Source organism: Panthera tigris, chromosome A1 (genome assembly GCF_018350195.1).
Source record: "Panthera tigris isolate Pti1 chromosome A1, P.tigris_Pti1_mat1.1, whole genome shotgun sequence".
Lineage (NCBI taxonomy): Eukaryota > Metazoa > Chordata > Mammalia > Carnivora > Felidae > Panthera > Panthera tigris.
The window spans coordinates 109,064,290-109,081,625 of NC_056660.1; the positions used below are offsets into that span (position 1 = coordinate 109,064,290).

At 33.4% G+C, this 17,336-nt stretch overlaps 1 protein-coding gene across 4 annotated transcripts in view; it reads right to left on the reverse strand.

Moving 5' to 3' along the window:
* Positions 1-325: 325 nt before the first annotated feature.
* KIF3A (kinesin family member 3A) overlaps positions 326-17,336 on the reverse strand; it is a 45,658-nt gene continuing 28,647 nt past the window's right edge. For 2 of the 4 annotated variants that reach the window (XM_007087764.3, XM_042983700.1), the window contains exons 9-18: positions 14,783-14,881; positions 10,882-10,890; positions 7,432-7,588; positions 6,856-7,036; positions 6,147-6,257; positions 5,424-5,549; positions 4,230-4,283; positions 3,804-3,872; positions 3,104-3,228; positions 327-1,440 (exon numbers count right to left, since the gene is read on the reverse strand). In XM_007087764.3, coding sequence (XP_007087826.1) covers positions 1,392-1,440; positions 3,104-3,228; positions 3,804-3,872; positions 4,230-4,283; positions 5,424-5,549; positions 6,147-6,257; positions 6,856-7,036; positions 7,432-7,588; positions 10,882-10,890; positions 14,783-14,881 — 980 coding nt within the window. In that variant the 3' untranslated portion in view covers positions 327-1,391. Of the gene's footprint in view, positions 1,441-3,103; positions 3,229-3,803; positions 3,873-4,229; positions 4,284-5,423; positions 5,550-6,146; positions 6,258-6,855; positions 7,037-7,431; positions 7,589-10,881; positions 10,891-12,988; positions 13,061-14,782; positions 14,882-17,336 lie in introns of all 4 variants that reach the window. The other 2 variants (XM_015540068.2, XM_007087765.3) reach the window with 2 other exon arrangements.

A 17,336-nucleotide genomic window follows, 5' to 3' on the forward strand; every position in this document is an offset into this window, starting at 1 on the left:
ACATTTTTACCACCACCTCACAATCATGCCACCTACACTCACCCCCAGTCTATAGGCAGCTTGGTAACTACAAACCAATATTTAACCAAACTTACTAAAATACTGTTCACTTAATAAATACTAATTTATGAAGTCTCAAACTTGCAACCAATGGACTTTAGGGCTGATCATATAATTTTAAAATTTATAAAAGATACATTAAGTGGCTTAGGAGTAGCATAACTTATGAAAAAATTAAAATTTTGTAAGCAATCACCATGAGAACAATTCTAACTATTATAACTTATTTTACTATAAAAATGATTTTTTTTTTAATTTTTAAAGGAATATGGTATAACTGGGATTTGTCAATAAAAGAAATTCAGAGAAGAATGTTTTCTTTTTATAAAATATAAATAAAAGCAAAACAAATGTTTTAAAGTCTAAGAATTAAAAGATACACATATTTCTTGCTTTGATTGCATTTTGTGGAAAATGGAGACCTTTCTCAATTGGGAGATACAGAGCAATTCCTATCACAATTTAGAACTGAGATGCAGAAAAGCATCCATTAGTCACACTTCAAAGTGAATTTTAGAAAATATACATATATGGGCAAAGATTAGTGACCAGTATTTAGCTTCTTAATTTTCTGCAACTGTGACTTTTATATCTATGTACAAACTCAATGCTTCGAGAGAACATGAAACCAGAACCAAAAAAGTGTATTTCACTTGAAGTCCAAGTGGCAGAAAAAGGTCAAGAGAGGTCCTAAAGAAACGTGTTTCCAACTTTTGCATTTTAAACATGTATACTTCTAAAGTTTGGCTGCTGAATTATAAAATTTTCCAAAGATCAATAACATAAGTTGTCTCATACTTAAAATGCAATGAATGTTAGTATAAAAATTAGAACATTTTTAAATAGGCCAGGTGGGTGTTAAGATCAAATAATTTCTTAGATATGCAGCCCATACATTCACATATGACAGCACAACATAGAATGATGAGATCTGCTACTTTCTGTGTGCAAAACAGGACATATATATTTTTTTCTATTTTGCCTATCCAGTTACCTAATTATACAGTAGTTGAATAAATCACTAGCAGATTTATGTATACATTAAACTGCAACTCTCTCAGTATAGTAAGCTGCTCCCCCAAGTTCCCTGCACCGTATAAACTAGAGTGTAATATGACAATCTGAACAATTACCAGTTGTACAATTTTAATATGACATTAATATATATACTGACTAAGACTTATTAGGCAAAATATTAGTTCCAGTCTTACTCCATGATTTACAGCTTCCATAATCTGAAATTACACAACAGTCTTCAGTGTTTTAATTAAAGATTTTGTCTAGGCATGAGAATATCATTAATTTTTATTGTGACTTTAAGTCTGTAATGTTTACTGAAGTAAAGAGTCAATCACAGTTTCAGGCTTTGCAGAACGCTTTCTGTTTGGAGAAGAGAAAAAGAAAATATGAATGCTTTCCTAAAAGACTGAATGCGAACACTTTACATTATGTAGCAGGTATGGCCACAGGGTGGCCATAAGGTCTAGAAACAAGCCAAGGTTTGCCACGTTTGACATGTTAAGAGATCAATGCCCACCTTTTTAGGCCAGAGGAAGGTCACCTGAAGTAGGTGCAAGAGCCTGACACTTTACCCTACCAACCAGAATGTAAGGGATTGAGTCAATGAAAACTTCTAAAATAGGACTAGACAGGCCAGGGCCAAGTGGGCTGTATGTTTGCCAGGCCTGAGCCCCTGGATTATCTGTTCTGGGGCATGCTGAAGGTACAGGTTCATTCAGTGAAAAAAAGAGACACAAATCCTCTGAAGCAACACCTGCAGAAGCATGTGCAGGGACCGATGGAAATACTACATTAATGTACGGTGTTCAATGGAATTTTGCTTAGCGCACTCAACTATGCATTTCTAATTTACAGGAACATCACATTGGACCTTATCAGGTAATGTGATACATTATCAACAAACCATTTATTGTGTATGTTTACGTTCAGGGGCATCTACTGTTTTTATAATACAGAAGGCTAATTCTGGTACACAGAGAATGATAGGTTTGGCTCATCCAATGTTGGCTCAAATGAATTTTTTTTACGTTAAACCATTTATCATCACTCTTGTGTTGTAATTTTTCTTATTGACTGCAGAGGTAAGAGAAAAATATCTCTATTAAAAATGGAAAAACGAAAGATCCAGCAGGATTTGTGTTTGACTTCTTCATTCACTAATATTACATACATGGCTTCTGTTGACATGTGAAAAGTTTTTAACAAGTGGCACTTGAATGCCAAGAAATGTAAAAATTTGTACATCTTTACAATGCTACTGACCTTCAGTCACATATACCAAATTTATAGATGTTAGGTTATGTCTATGATGTTACGTAACATAAAATATTAAAACCTTACAACTTCATCTGACTTATAGCTCAAAAGTCTACATACTCAAAGTAGGGGGGAAAATAAGCTTAATATTTCCTATCATTTCAGGAGCTCCAAGTGTTAAAATCAGTTTAAATAAGCTGAACAGTACTTACGTAGGGAAGGGAGAGAAGAAACACGCCCCAGCCCTGATCTCATGTTATGATACATATAGACTACTCAACAGTCAAAACCAGCACTCAAAGGAAAGGGAAAAATGGTCAGAAAAGCTTTCTTTAACTAGCAAGGTTAAAGGTTAAAGGTTCTTGGAGCAATGTTTATAACAGAAAAGCAAGCCAGCAAATATAAGAGCTTGGAGTTGAACCAGGCAAATTCATTAGCATCTCACTAGAAGAATTACTGTAAGAAATTAAGGGATTAAGATAGATAAGAGATGACTTCTAATACATTTGGATAGAACAAAGTATATTAAAAATAAACTCCAGTACTCAGGAAGGCTAAAGAAGTTGGAAGCCTTAATTTAATTCTTTAGTTTTTACTTACTCAAATCATTACTACCTAAGGACTCTGATATTTATTTAAATATAACTAAAATGCAGCTTTTTAATACAGCTAAAATATTTATTATGTTAACTAAATTTCCTCTAAATGTACCTACATAGGATATCTCAGTGCCTTTATCTCACAGGACTGAAAGAGAAGTCTTTACCTTCGCCCCGTCTTTGGCCTTGCTTTCCCCTTTGACGTCCGTGGCCTCTCTAACTTCATCAGGGACTGCCGGAGGCTCTCCTCAGTATAGGCAAGATACACGTGGGAAAGGTCCACTTCAAAGGGCTAAGTAAAGGGAGCAAACACAAGACACTCTTATAGGAAGGATTTAAACCAGATGTGGGGAGAAGATTAAAAATACTGAATATACTCCTAGAGAAAAACTGCAGAAGACCAAATAAATGTCTAAGGGTATCTTTTTCTAATGCCACTCATGTCAAACGTATTCACCACGGGCGGTAAGTAAGGAGCCCTGACACCCTACCAATATCTTCAGAGGAAAGGAAAACCATTATTGTTTTCCCTATAGCTCCTACTTCCTCTTGCTGACCGAGGTCCAGGACCAGCTCTGAGAAGGAGACAGACCCACTCTGGTCTCTAACTATCCCCCCGCCATGGCCTGGAGAGGTGAAGAGGCTCTGAAGAAGCCACCATGCCACCTGTGTGGTGCAAAGGGAAAGCCTACCTTCATGACTGAGGGGAGCAGAAACGTCCTCTACCCCCCTCCCAGGGCTTCTCTTCCCAAAAGATAGGCCTATTTTTCAGCTGAGCTGATTAATTTAAATCATATTGATAACACAGATGAGTGACCCACATCCTATAAAGAAACTGCAGTTACAACAACAAAAAAGCACTCTTACATCTTTCTCTTTTTTATCAGGAGCTGGAGTCTGCTTCCTCATGTTATTTCCTGTATAGGCAACACATTTCTCAAAAAAGGAAAAAAAGGGGAGGGAGGAAAATTATCTTAATTAGCAATTAATACTGAGAATAAAGCAAATTACTATGAGGTATACTGATGTTACAATCGTAAAACGTAATTTGAATACTGGAAAAGAAAGGAATCTAGAACTCCGACAGTCCTGTGCAGCCCCAAACGACACCACTTCCCCTGAATAGTCTGTGTGTTATAACACGGTTAATGAGAAAAATATCTTATCCACTCTAGTGGACTCTCATCTGATTCATTCCCTGGACCATCTTAGTCTCCTCAGAGCCCACACAGTCCCCAGGCCACAAGATGCACTCCGTTAAGTACTTCATGAGAGGATGAAGGTAATACTCACCAGCTGCCATTCTCCTATGTCTTCATTCCAGTGGACGTAGTTTTCAATCATTTCCTTTTAAGAGTCAAAGATGGTCTACTTTTAATATTTAATAACATTTGAAATACTGAAAATGCTCTCAAAACTAAAATTTTAACATATTAAAAAAAGTTGCCTCAAAACATATACTGCATTATAACTTTCTGATAAATTTAAAAATACATACTTTGAAGGAATATACATAAATGCAATTAAACCATATAAAAATAAAAAGCAATAAAATGAAGAACATGGGATTCAGGATGATGGCGACCATGAGTTGGAAGAGGCAACGGGATGGCAGAGGGGAGAGGGAAACCGTTTGGTTAGAAATAGGTTAGTCCTGATAGCAGCTTTTGTTATGCATGATAAGGTCACTACAAAATAAATAACAAAAAAAGGCCAAACAAACACAACTAACCAACTAAATAAAAGCAGGTCACCCAAGGACCAGTAAGGAGAATGTACCATGAAACAAACCTCAACCTGAGGTCCAAAGGAAAAAAATATTAAGGCTTATTTTCAGAAAAAGTTCTTTGAGCTATACAGAGACTCGAAATAAATTTTTGAAAAATTAGTACGTTAAGGTACACTAAAATGTACCAGAAAAGTGGCAATTTGGGGTACAGAGAGGCTGACATTTTAAAATTATACTAGAATTAAAACTCAACATCCACCTGGAGACGGATGGCAGTGATGAGTGCAAAACACCATAAACGTACTTAATGTCACCAAACTATATTCCTAAAAATAGTCTAAAAAGGTAAATTTCATGTTATGTGTATTTTACTATGATACACACACACACACACACACACACACACACACGCACATACACACAATTAGTATCCATAAGCAGGGAGAAAAATTAGCAAAGGAGTTTCATTTATTCTATTTATAGGATCAAGTATATTGAATGAATAAACAGTAATGCAATTACCTAAATCTGGGTTCCTCCAAAGGGCTGAGAAATTCTTAGATACTTACATACTCAGAGAATTATGTATTGAGAAAAGATAACAGTTGAAGTGAAATGTGATGGCATTAGTTCAAGTAAATTTTACTGTCAACAACTGAAATGTAAATACGTACCATCAATTAAATTAAAAATTATATTCCCATTTCTTCACCCCAGCCAAGTGATGTAACATCTAGGTCAGAGAACTTCCCTCTTACCTGATAATCTTGAGGTATAAAGTTATCAATAATAAGCATCTGAAGTCGAAGCTCCCGGCTAAGTTGTCGAATATTCTCCAGGAGGCCTTCAATTTCCCTCTGATGTTCCTGTTGGAGATCAGCCATCTACCAGAAGAATCAATAAAAATATGAAGGGCAAACAAGATTTTAAATACAGAACAGTTTTATCTGATTTAAGCACTGGCTTAAGAAACCTTGTAAAACTTACTCAGTTTTTTCACAAAAACAATGCACAAAATGATACTACCCCTTCACTGTCTATTTCCACATTATTTTTTTTCTTTTTTAATGTTTGTTTATTTTTAAGAGAGAGAGAAAGAAAGACAGAGTAGAGTGTGAGTGCAGGAGGGGCAGAGAGAGCGAAGGAGACACAGAATCTGAAGCAGGCTCCAGGCTCTGAGCTGTCAGCACAGAGCCCGATGCAGGGCTCAAGCTAGGTTAACAGCGAGATCATGACCTGAGCCAAAGTCCGATACTTATTAACCAAATGAGTCACCCAGGTGTCCCTATTTTCACATTATTAAGGTTGGAAATACACAATATAGCTTAACAGCTAAAATGTGAAATTGCACACAAAGGAGAAAATGTTATTTCTTTAAAACTGTAAGCATACACTATACCTCTTTAGGATTTTTAATCATACTCAAACAACTTTTTTTTTAATTCAGAGCTACATTTGTAGGTAATCTCTAGGAAACCAACCTCTGATTTGGCAGCCATCAGCATAGTCCACACTTTCTTTAATTTCTTGGTTTTTCCCTGTGCTTCCTCTTGCAAGCTGGTGTATTTTTCTTCAATATCCAAGCGTTCTTGCTATGACAAAAATTGATAAACTTCAGCCAGAGTCATTTATTCGTTAAGTCACAAATTTCATTATTTAACAAATGATAAAAATGTTTAGCAACTATTATCTTTCAAAGCAATTCACAGATCTGCTTTAAAATTTTATTAAGATTATAGATATAAGACAAATACCACATGATTTCACTTATATGTGTAATCTAAAAAACAAAACAAATGAACAAAGAGATAAACAAAAAGCAGAAACAGACCTATCACTACAGAGAACAACTGCTGGTTGGGTTTCAGGGGGAGAGAGGCAAAATGGATGAAGCAGGGAGTGGGAGGTACAGGCCTTCAGTTATGGAATAAGTCACAGAGATGAAAGGTGCTGCACAGGGAATATAGTCAGAGTACCGTAACAGGGATTATATGTTAACAAATGGCAGCAACATTTGCCAGGAGTACAGATTAACATATAGAAAAACTGAATCACTATGTTGTACATCCGAAACTAGTATAACATTGTGTGTCTACTATACTTAATTAAAGATTATGGATATAGAGCTTTTCACTAGAAGAGTTAAATACCCAAGGCTAAGTGTCAACCAGAAACAAAAAGTCACATTACCTCTTTTTCCTCAAGTTCTCTGCGAAGTTGCTCTGCTCTTTTCCTCCGTTCTTCCAGCTCCATGTTAGATTCTTCAAGAAGTTTCTCTTGTTCCTCAGCTTTTGCCAACAAATCAACACCACCAACAATTACCTTCTTCTCCAGAGCAGATAATTTCTCTAGCAAAGATTGATGTTCTTGTCTGTTGATTAAAAAGGAGAATAGTTAATATCCATCGATTATCTTCTATTCTATCAATATCATTTCCCAAAATTTCCCAGGTATTTGGATGCAAAATTTAAAAATAGGGATATAATTATGTAACACCTCTATCAAATTATATCACAGTGTAGTATTAATTAACTTATGATTTAATCTGTAACACCCAACTTCACTGAATATTGTTCCTCCTACACAGAGATGAAATAACAAAAACAGATGTAATTTCTGGAAATACAACAAAACCTTCGATCCCAAAAAGCTATTCTGGAGACAAAAATCAAGCTTTTAATTAATATTTAATTTTCTTGCTTATACATGCTATGAAAAATACAAGATTTTTAAATCACGAATCTATCTCAATTCAGTAATACTCACTGAGCCTTAAGTAGATCTTTTTCCCGTTTCTCTAATTCAGCTCTAGCCTTGTTTCTTTCTTCTTCTTCCATGTCAAGCTTTGTTTCAAGTGCTTTTCTCTCCTCATCAATTTTTGCTTGCATTTCAACCATCTTATCTGGGGACACTTTCTTTTTACCTATATGAGTCATTTATTTGCAACAATCACTTTAGGGCCAATTTTTCAGGCTTGTATAAATTCTCTTCAATTACAAAAGATACCTTCCTCAATAATACAAAATCAAATACAATTTTGAGCAAATCAAATAATATATTTTATTTCTATTTAATATGTTCCTAGAATAACTTTTTAACTAATTGCTAAACAAACTGCTGTGTAACTATGCGATGATAACTAAAAACAAAAGTATGTGAAAGAGAAGCAAAAGAGGTAAGTAGGAAAAAAAAAAAAGAGAAAGATTAACAGGAAAGCCTAATAAATAAAAAAACCAAAGACCTATGTGTCCTCAAATACGCAGTATGTTCAAAAAAGCAGTATGATTATTTACTTTTTTCTGATAACGAGGTACAAAATAAAGTGGCTTCCAAAAATACCCCCCCAGAGTTTATTAAAATAAATGAATAAATAAAAGGCACATATAGTCATAAAATGCACAGATGAAAGTATCAGGCAAAATTTATAGCAAGAAGTTTCTAACATGTATCTTCAGAATTTTTGTAAAATTTATGTTTAATAAAATTACTTGAAAGTATTTCATTTCATATTATACCTTTATTAAACGAAAAATTCTATACTAATTATTTAATGGTTACATTACAATTAACCAGGCATTTTACAGTTGTTGAGCTACCATGATCTATCATCGTGTCTTAAATGAGCAATTAAAATAGCTCATTATTATGTCAAACTCAGGAGCCTAAATCTCAATAAGCCACTTTAAATATGTCAAGTATCAAATATAAATAGAAATACTATCAAATAATAAAGCTGGAAATGCAGTTTCCAGTTGATTATTTTGACTATAATGCCAACTAGAATGTTTCACATATATATAACAGGTATCCAATGTAAGTTTATTGAATGAATTTCAAAATCATGAAACTAAAATGAGAAATCAAAAAGAGCAAATAAAAAACCAGGTTATCAAACTGGTTATGAAACTGAATCAAATAAATTCATTTCTGGTAATACAATTTCTTTGAAACATACTTTCCTTTAGAAAAACGATCAAACTTTTCGTAGAACTGGTGTGTGGCTCTCCTGAAAGCTTTCTGTCATTCTTAACTTCCTTCCCAAAGGACCACAGAAGAGTGTAAACCAGAAGAGTTTATAAATTGTTAATGTCTCCACCCAAAAGCTAACCCCTCCTGCTAACAAGGAAAGAGAACTGAAAGATAATGATGATGCAGATATTTATCTGAATATACGTTTTCAGGAAACATGAGACGAAGAATCCTTCAGAGACTTTAAATCTTTAGGATAAAATTATATTAAAAACCCAAGGGTTTAAAATATATTACCTTCCATTTCTATAGAAATAAAAGTCCAAAGCAAACTTAAGCCACAAAACAAGTAAGTTAAATAAAAGAGTAAATAAAAGCACTGATCCAAATTCATGCTTTGGTGTGGTGTGATTCATTGCATTCCAAAAGTCAGGATGTAGACCTGAGTATGTTGGCTTCTTTGGCACAGACACCTGTATTGAATATTCTGAATTATGGTGTTAAAAAAATGATTTCAAAAAGCAATCTAATTCCTACTCCCAGTGAACTCCTAGACAGGAGTAATCAGCAGTACTATTTCTTAGAAATTTGAGAGGGAAAAGCTGAAGTTCAGGTATAAAGGAATTGCATACAGAGGGTGCCTGGCTCAGTGGGTAACACATACAACTCTTGATCTCGGGGTTATGAGTTCAAGCCCCACATCGGGTGTAGAGGTTAAAAATAAAATCTTTAAAAAAATAAAACAAGGGCATGCATTAAAAAATTGTAACTTACTTTCCACCTCAGCATTACAAATATTTAAAGAAAAAATGGCCAGTATGTTAAGACAAAAAACAAAACAAAAAAACCTCTCTGTAAAGATGTGGATATTAACAGTATAGTGGAAATAGTCTGATAAACATATGCACATTAATTTTTAGGCTTCAGGGTTCTAGTTGTTTGGTTAACACTTAAAAATATCTAGTTTTCAACCCTATTATGAGGCAGTAAAAAAGACATTATATATAGAAATACAAAAGCACAACCTGTTGATGAATTACTAGCAGGCCTGAATTGCATTAGTTATTCAAAACCATTCAGGTAGGATTTTCAAACTGATGCTTTAGCAGCAAAAATCTTACTGTGCTCTTACAATATTCTCATAAAGATGGCCATGCATACAGAGTTCGGTTCAGTTTCAAAAGTCTAATATTTAAGTTAAATAATATTCTAGCCAGTATTATTCAGATAAATCATTGTATTTCTCTGCAAATAATATTTCAGGCTAAATGTGAATATGTTCCAACTCTCCTAGCCAGTCACTTAAAATTGTGACATCACTAAAAGTCACTCTTTTGTTGATTTTTTTTTTTTAAGAATTTAAAAAAATCTTAACTAAACCAACCAAAAACCCTTCTTCTAATACTGCATGATAGATTTCAGCACAAAATTTCAGGTAAATACATCTTAAAAGTTGGTCATGTCATATAGTATATAATTAAGCCAAACAGGAATAATAGTATTTTTAATTGCCCTTTGCCATGCATTCCAACCAAAATTGCCAAGATGAAATTAAAGGGAAGAATTTCAGGAAGAGTTAACTGAATTAATTTCATTCTCATTACATGAGCATTGTTGGGCGTAAGTACCCAGGTGTGTGATTCCTTTTTTTATTTAAGAAAAAAAAACTTTAAGGTTTTTTTTTTTTTGATTCCTTGCTTTAAAAAAATTCTTGAATATGAAAATCATTTATATTTGCATTACTGAAATTTGGCCTAACGGGTCCTTAAAAATTTAGGAAAAAATATTCTGTCATCTGGTTCTGGTGTTATATTGACTTTTGTCTATTGTGTTGATGAGGTCTAGAGAATCCAGTGTGTGTGAATGTCGATCTAACACTTGTCAACTGTTCCTCTAAAAAGATCATTTGGAAACAAGACTGTTGCTAATATCTTCCTGAATAAAAATGGAGGTAATTTTTTTTTAATTTAGGAAAAAGTAAGTTTTTAAAAAAAAACTAAAAGTTGAAAACTAAAGTTGATTTTTTAAAATAAAAATTGAAACATTTTTTTTAATTTAGGAAAAAGTGAGGTTTTTTTAAAAAACTAAAGGTTGAAAACTAAAGTCAAAAGATTTTTAATACAAAAGACAGATACTTACCTTGTAAAAAAATAGTATTAAATTTTAAAAATGTAATGTAATTAAATAACAAAATTCTTTATAGTTTAAATAATTATACCATGTGGAGTGCAAATCAATCACACCAACCTGCTTGATCTTTCAGTAAGAAGTAGTAAGCAAATCGTAGACAGGAAGCATATGCACAGAGATGAAGAAGAAAAAAAGAAAAACATTATTTCCTTTGTAAAACAAAGAAAAATGTATAATAGCATTTACTTACAGTATAAATACAGAAATAAATCAAATCATCAACACTGAAAGAGAGGAGCTTTACGTAAAAAGAAAGGATATTCAACACAATCAGAGATGTAATTTAAGCAAATAAGATTAAGATTACACTTCAAATCAATCTCAAGAGCTCACACAATGACTCCCACACTCCTGAAAATATAAGAGTTCAGCACCATGTGGTCACACCAACGATACACATGGAATTGGGAACCTGCTAAGATCTAGGAAGTAGTCTGTAAGGACAAAACAAAAAACGATGCCAAATTTAAAAAATTAGTTGAAAGTAGCAAAATTTGCATTGTCTGTTTATAAAATTTCCCAATTCAATGTTCTAATATAAAGATCCAATACAGGTGTGCCTCCCTTTAAGAAAATCCAACACAAAAACCTCAATCAACTAAAGAGATGAATTGGATTATAGTAATTTGTAGTGATAACTTGATTAACAAAAGGATTTAACGAAGAAATGTTAAGGACAGCAAGTTCTCCCAATGGATGTGATTCTCCAATTTGGTTTATAAGCAAATTTTTCAGAAAAAAAAAAACAAAACACATTAATTGCATAAAGTGAAGTACACCTGTATAATAACAAACTTGCATTCAATCTATTAGATTGTTAAAGGCAATTATGATTTCATAGAAGTAAATGATCAATTGATGATTCAAGCAAAAAGCACCTTAAAAAAGGCCATTCATATTCTTAAAAGGAAAGGTACATACAAGTTACACACAGCAACCACATGCTGGGAAAACCATTTTTCCAATGCACCAACACACCCACATCACAACAAAAAAACGTTGTATGCTAGGTACACAAGTAGTAACTAAAACTGCATGAACTGAACAAAGTACAACTCATTTCATATAACTACTCTTTAAAGATTAAGGTAAATTTTAAAAAAGAAAATTAAATTATAATGTTCCACTCAGATATTTTCTCAGACCTGACAGTTTATAATAAGAAATAATACCTCTATATGGTTTCTAAAGCAATTTCTCGTATTTTATAAATTATCCTATGAAATTAATTGTTTTGCTAAAATGTAAGAGTTGTCAAGAGAGAAAACAATTCTTAATATTCTTGGAATTCTTCCTCTAGAAAGCTAAATGTGTAAGAACAACCAAAGGTTTTTGTTATTAGTTTTGGAAAGGTGAGTACACAGATAATGCTTTAAAAGGCAGTAAGCTGCAATCTAGTACAAGAAAACATCAATTCCCCTTTCTTCTAAAAATATAAATAAAATTAACAATACTTTTCAACTTAATGAAATTAAGGTTTAAGAAAAAGCCTTTACGACTGAAATAAGTCTAGACAGATCCTGCAGAAACAATTTCTTGTGGATCTGAAGTCTCTAATCATACTTTAGAACATTTCTTAAAATCAATCAGGTAGATTAGAAATAGAGAAAAGTGGCCATTTGAAATACTACCCAATGTATCTTTACTTGCTTCAAACTTTACAGTTTATTTGGGAGCTTTCCATCTTAAGCTACCCCTAAGAATAGGACACCAAAGCAGAAGATCTTTATAACCGTAAATAAAACATGTTATAATGGGCACTGGTGCATTGCCAAATATAATTTGTACTTTTAGAAATTCAGGATTTGTTACTGCATGTCCCTGATACTGACTAGGATTAGAAATTTATGATGAAACCTAAAAAGGAACCTCTTAAGAATTATTCTTTTATACAGCTTACTAGCTCTCTTTACATTATCTCAATTGCAAAAGCATGAATCTCTCTTCCATTGTCTCAAACATAAGCTTAAGCACATGTTTTAACAATTATGGATAATTGGAAGCAATGAAGAAGGGGAGAAATCATCACATGCTTTGTTCTACTGAGAAGTCCAACACGTATTCTTTAAATAATGATAGGGAGCAGTGCAGCATTTCTCAAATGAAGCCCACGGGTTATGGAAAAGCCAAAGCTCTGTGACGGAATTTAAGAGCTACCACTCACTAGGCAAGGACTTATCCAGAGGTTTCTCTATGACAGAACATGTGGAGTCTGAACTACTGCTGCTGCTACTGCCTGGAAGACAAAGAAATGAACCCAACGGGAACCAAAGAAAGAGGAAACAAGAAAATGAACACATACACAGAGGAAAATTCAGTTCCAGAAACAGAATTTTAAAGAACAATCAAACTTTGTATTAAAGAACAAAACTTATTTTCCCTTAAAACCAGTCCTGGTATATTATCCAATATTCTCTAATTACAAAGTCAGAGAGGGCAATTAGAAACTGTATTCCTTTAAGCATGTACTATGGGCAAATCCCAATATCTACTTAAAACAGCAGCAATTCAGAGGTTGGAATGACATGAATAAAAAAGTAAGTCAGTTGGTGACATTTAAGTCTCTTTAAACTATTTAGTTGATAAGTTACAGGAAGTGAGTTTTAAAACTCCAAATTTAAAGTTATGCACAATTAAAACTATAGAAATGATAAATTACCCTTCATTATAGACAGCTTGCTTTGTCTGCAATTTCACTCCTTCTCCACCAAAACATCAAGCAATTGGATGTAATTATGTATGTTTAAGGTTTCATGACAAAACTGTGAAAGGCTCACTGAAAAATTTAAAATTTGTAAGCCTATCTTACAAGGTAATAAACTATCTTACTATTAAATATTTTAACATATTAAGCAATGGCATTTTTTTCTACTTAAAATTTTATTTTTAACAGATCTATTATCTGCTTTAGCTATGACAAATCTGAAAAAAATAGGTATGAACACAAAACCATTTATGTAAATCAGGGGTGGGCAAACATATTCTGTTAACGGACAGATAATAAATGCCTCAGGCATTTATTCTGGGCTATCCAGAATCATGTGAAAGCAGCCATACACCATATGTAAACAAATGAGCATGGCTGTTTAAATAAAATTTTATTTACAAAAACGGGTGGCAGGGCAGATTTGGCCAGTAGACTTATCATTGACCAACTCTTGCTCTAAATCATGTTCTTCCTGTCTTTTTAAGTTATAGGACCTTTCATTTTAAAATTGGGGACTTCTGGTTTTATCTTCAACAAGATCATTTTAATAAGACAAGCAAAATATGCACCAGCTTGAAAACAATGATCCACACATTAATGATCCACATTAATGGAAGAGAGTTCTGAAATAAACAAACAGTCAGAGCACAAAGGCTTGAAAAGCGGGCCATTATAATGTCTCTCTCTTTCACCTGTTACTTTTATCTTTATCACAATAAACACAACCTTACTTCACCCTTGGCAACAAACGCCCCATAAAAGAGTAAGAATGAAAATGCATTTTACAAAGTATTGAAACATAAAATCCTCATACAAAGTTATTTAAAAAATTCAGTGACTTCTAAAGCCTACCCATGCTTGAGAAAAACTCCACATTATCCTGACTTCCTAAAACAAAACAAAACAAAACAAAACAAAAAATTTAGGTTCCTAACAAAGATCAAAGTTCCCACATAAAATTAAAACCCTGAATGAAATCTTAACATGGTATAACCACTATCACAGATTTTTACATTTCTAAATTGTAAAAAGACAGAAGATAAGGTATTCTGATTCAGCTGTAAATAGAAGATCAGCACTAGAGAAAAAAATAAGGCAAAGTTAACCATGTATATGGCATATTTCTTGTTTGAACTGCTACCATAACTAAAAATGGCAAAAGAAAAGGCATGCACTCAACTGCATTAGGAATGTGAAATCATATGTAGGTAGCAATCCCAGTTAATTTCTAGAACATTAAAAAGAACTTACCCCTTCTTTTTTTCCTCTTCTCTCCATCTTCTCCAACCTCACCCTCTTCATCATCCTCTTCCTCTGACCCACTGATATCAGAGCCTGATATTTCTTCCCCTGAACAGAAGTGTTACAAAACAATTTATATTCTATACCAGGTAGGTCATGACCTCTATTAATTTTCTTCATTAAGTTTTTTTTTGCCTGAAACAAACCATATTTTAATATTCCTAAACAGTATATCAGATATGCTAACCTCAGGAATAGATAAGATGTACATAGAGGCTTTAAAGTTCCTAAAGAGAAGTTAAACTGATCTACTTAAAATTTCAAATGATTAGTTTACAAACAGTTCTAAATACACATAAAAATTTCATGTTAAAGTTGTTATTTCGGTTTTTTGAAAAAGAGATCACTTTGGGAGACCATTTTCTCATGGGTTTTCTGTTTAAGATGTTAAATAATTCATTCAACCAGCATATTTTTTTAAGAACCATAAAATTGTCATCTAACATAGTGATTCCACTTTTAGAACTGTATCATAAGAAATGTTTCAAAAGAAGGGGTTATTTGTACAAAGAGTATAATAACTTTTCCTTAAGACTGCATTTTTTTAAAATTTTTTTTTAATGTTTATTTATTTTTGAGAGAGAGAGACAGAGTGCAAGCAGGGGAGGAGTAGAGAGAGGGAAACACAGAATCTGAAGCAGGCTCCAGGCTGTGAGCATGGAGCCTGATTTGGGGCTCGAACTCACTAACTGTGAGATCATGACCTGAGCCGAAGTCAGATACTTAACTGACTGAGCCACTCAGGTGCCCCAAGACTGGATTTTTTAAGTAATCTGTACACCCAACATGGGCCTCTTAACTCACAACCCTGAGATCGAGAGTCACTCTTCCAAATGAGCCAGCCAGGCACCCCAAATATGACTTACAATGAAAAACAAAAAATAAAATAAAAGGGAATAATTAAACTAATATTAATTCAAAGCAGTACTATATTACCTCCAAAATAGTTATTTAAAAATAATACCGTCAATGTAAGAAAAGTCTAAAAAAAACAAAGGTAACTTGGGGGGAAAAATATACACTAATCACAAATGATAATATCTGAACAATAGTAAATAATGGATGGGAAGAGATCAGCATATTGGGAGAAAAAATTCATTAAAAACATTTTCTTTAGGCCTAGTGACAATGACACCCTTGTAGCAGTGAGTGCACATAATGTCCAAATCTCGATTTCTAAATACCATTCTCCATTGAGAGGGACCAGGGAGAAACAGATGGTTTTAAGACCAGAGCAGGGAAAATATAAAATGAGCCTGTGTGGTGCCAGAAATAAGTAAGTGCTCAAAACCACAAGCCAAAAAAGTGATGGGAGCATGCTCAAAGGATGTAGCAACCAACTACCCTGAAGGGGTGCCTATGGCTAAAGTCCAAGTAATTTGAGCAATAAAACAAATAACGATATTGTTGCATTACACTGCACAACATAGTGCAATGACATAAATAAATAATTGAATAAATAAACCAGTGGGGGATAAGGGACTATTCCCCCTCACAAGAGAATGCCAGACATTAAATATTAGAAGGAATGGTGAGAAGAGAAAGTCACCACTGAGCAAATGCCACAGATTTATTGCTACAGGCAAGAATGCCTGTTGGGTGCTAAAATTAGGGCAGAAAAGAATGATGAGAAACAGGATCTTTTCATAATTTTTCAGAGTATCTTCTCACGAGACATACCTTAAGACCAAAGAAAAAAATTAAATGATGGAATTTATAGTGAAGAATCCTTGCAGAATAATTATGAGAGAACTACAGACAACCCAAACTGAAGAACATTCTACAAATATATGACCTTTACAGTGTGAAGACCATGAAGACAAAGGAAGATGAGGAACTGGAGACAGGAGGAGACTAAAAGGTCCTGACAACTAACTGCAATGTGTGAGCCTAGACTACATTTTAAAGTGAAGATAAAGGGCATTTTTTGAGAAAAAAATCAACATCTGAATAAGATCTACAGATTAGTTAATAAGTCTGTATCATTGTAAGTTTCCTGGTTCCAACAAACATAAAAGATGTTAACATTAAGGGAAGCTGTATAATAGCTATATAGAAACTCACTATACTTCCAAATTTTCGGTAAGTCTATAAAAAGTGTTTAAAAAATCATTCTTTTAATGTTTTCCCTTACCTTTTTATTGTTTATGTGACCAACTGTATTAACCATAACACTCTTAACTGGATTATAAAAACAAATGTCATAAGCATCAATGAAATGAAATGAAATGAAATGAAATGAAATGAAATGAAATGAAATGAAATGAAATGTTTTAAATATAAAGTCAGCATTACCACATGATCCAACAATTCCACTTCTGGGTATATACCCAAAACAAGTGAAGGCAAGAACTCAAACATGTATCTGTATCCCCACATTCATAGCACGATTATTCACAGTGGTCAAAAGGCACAAGCAACCCAAGTGCCCATCAACAGATGCACGGATAAACAAAATGCGGTGTATACAAAGAATGAGTATCATTCAGCCTTTAAAAGGAAG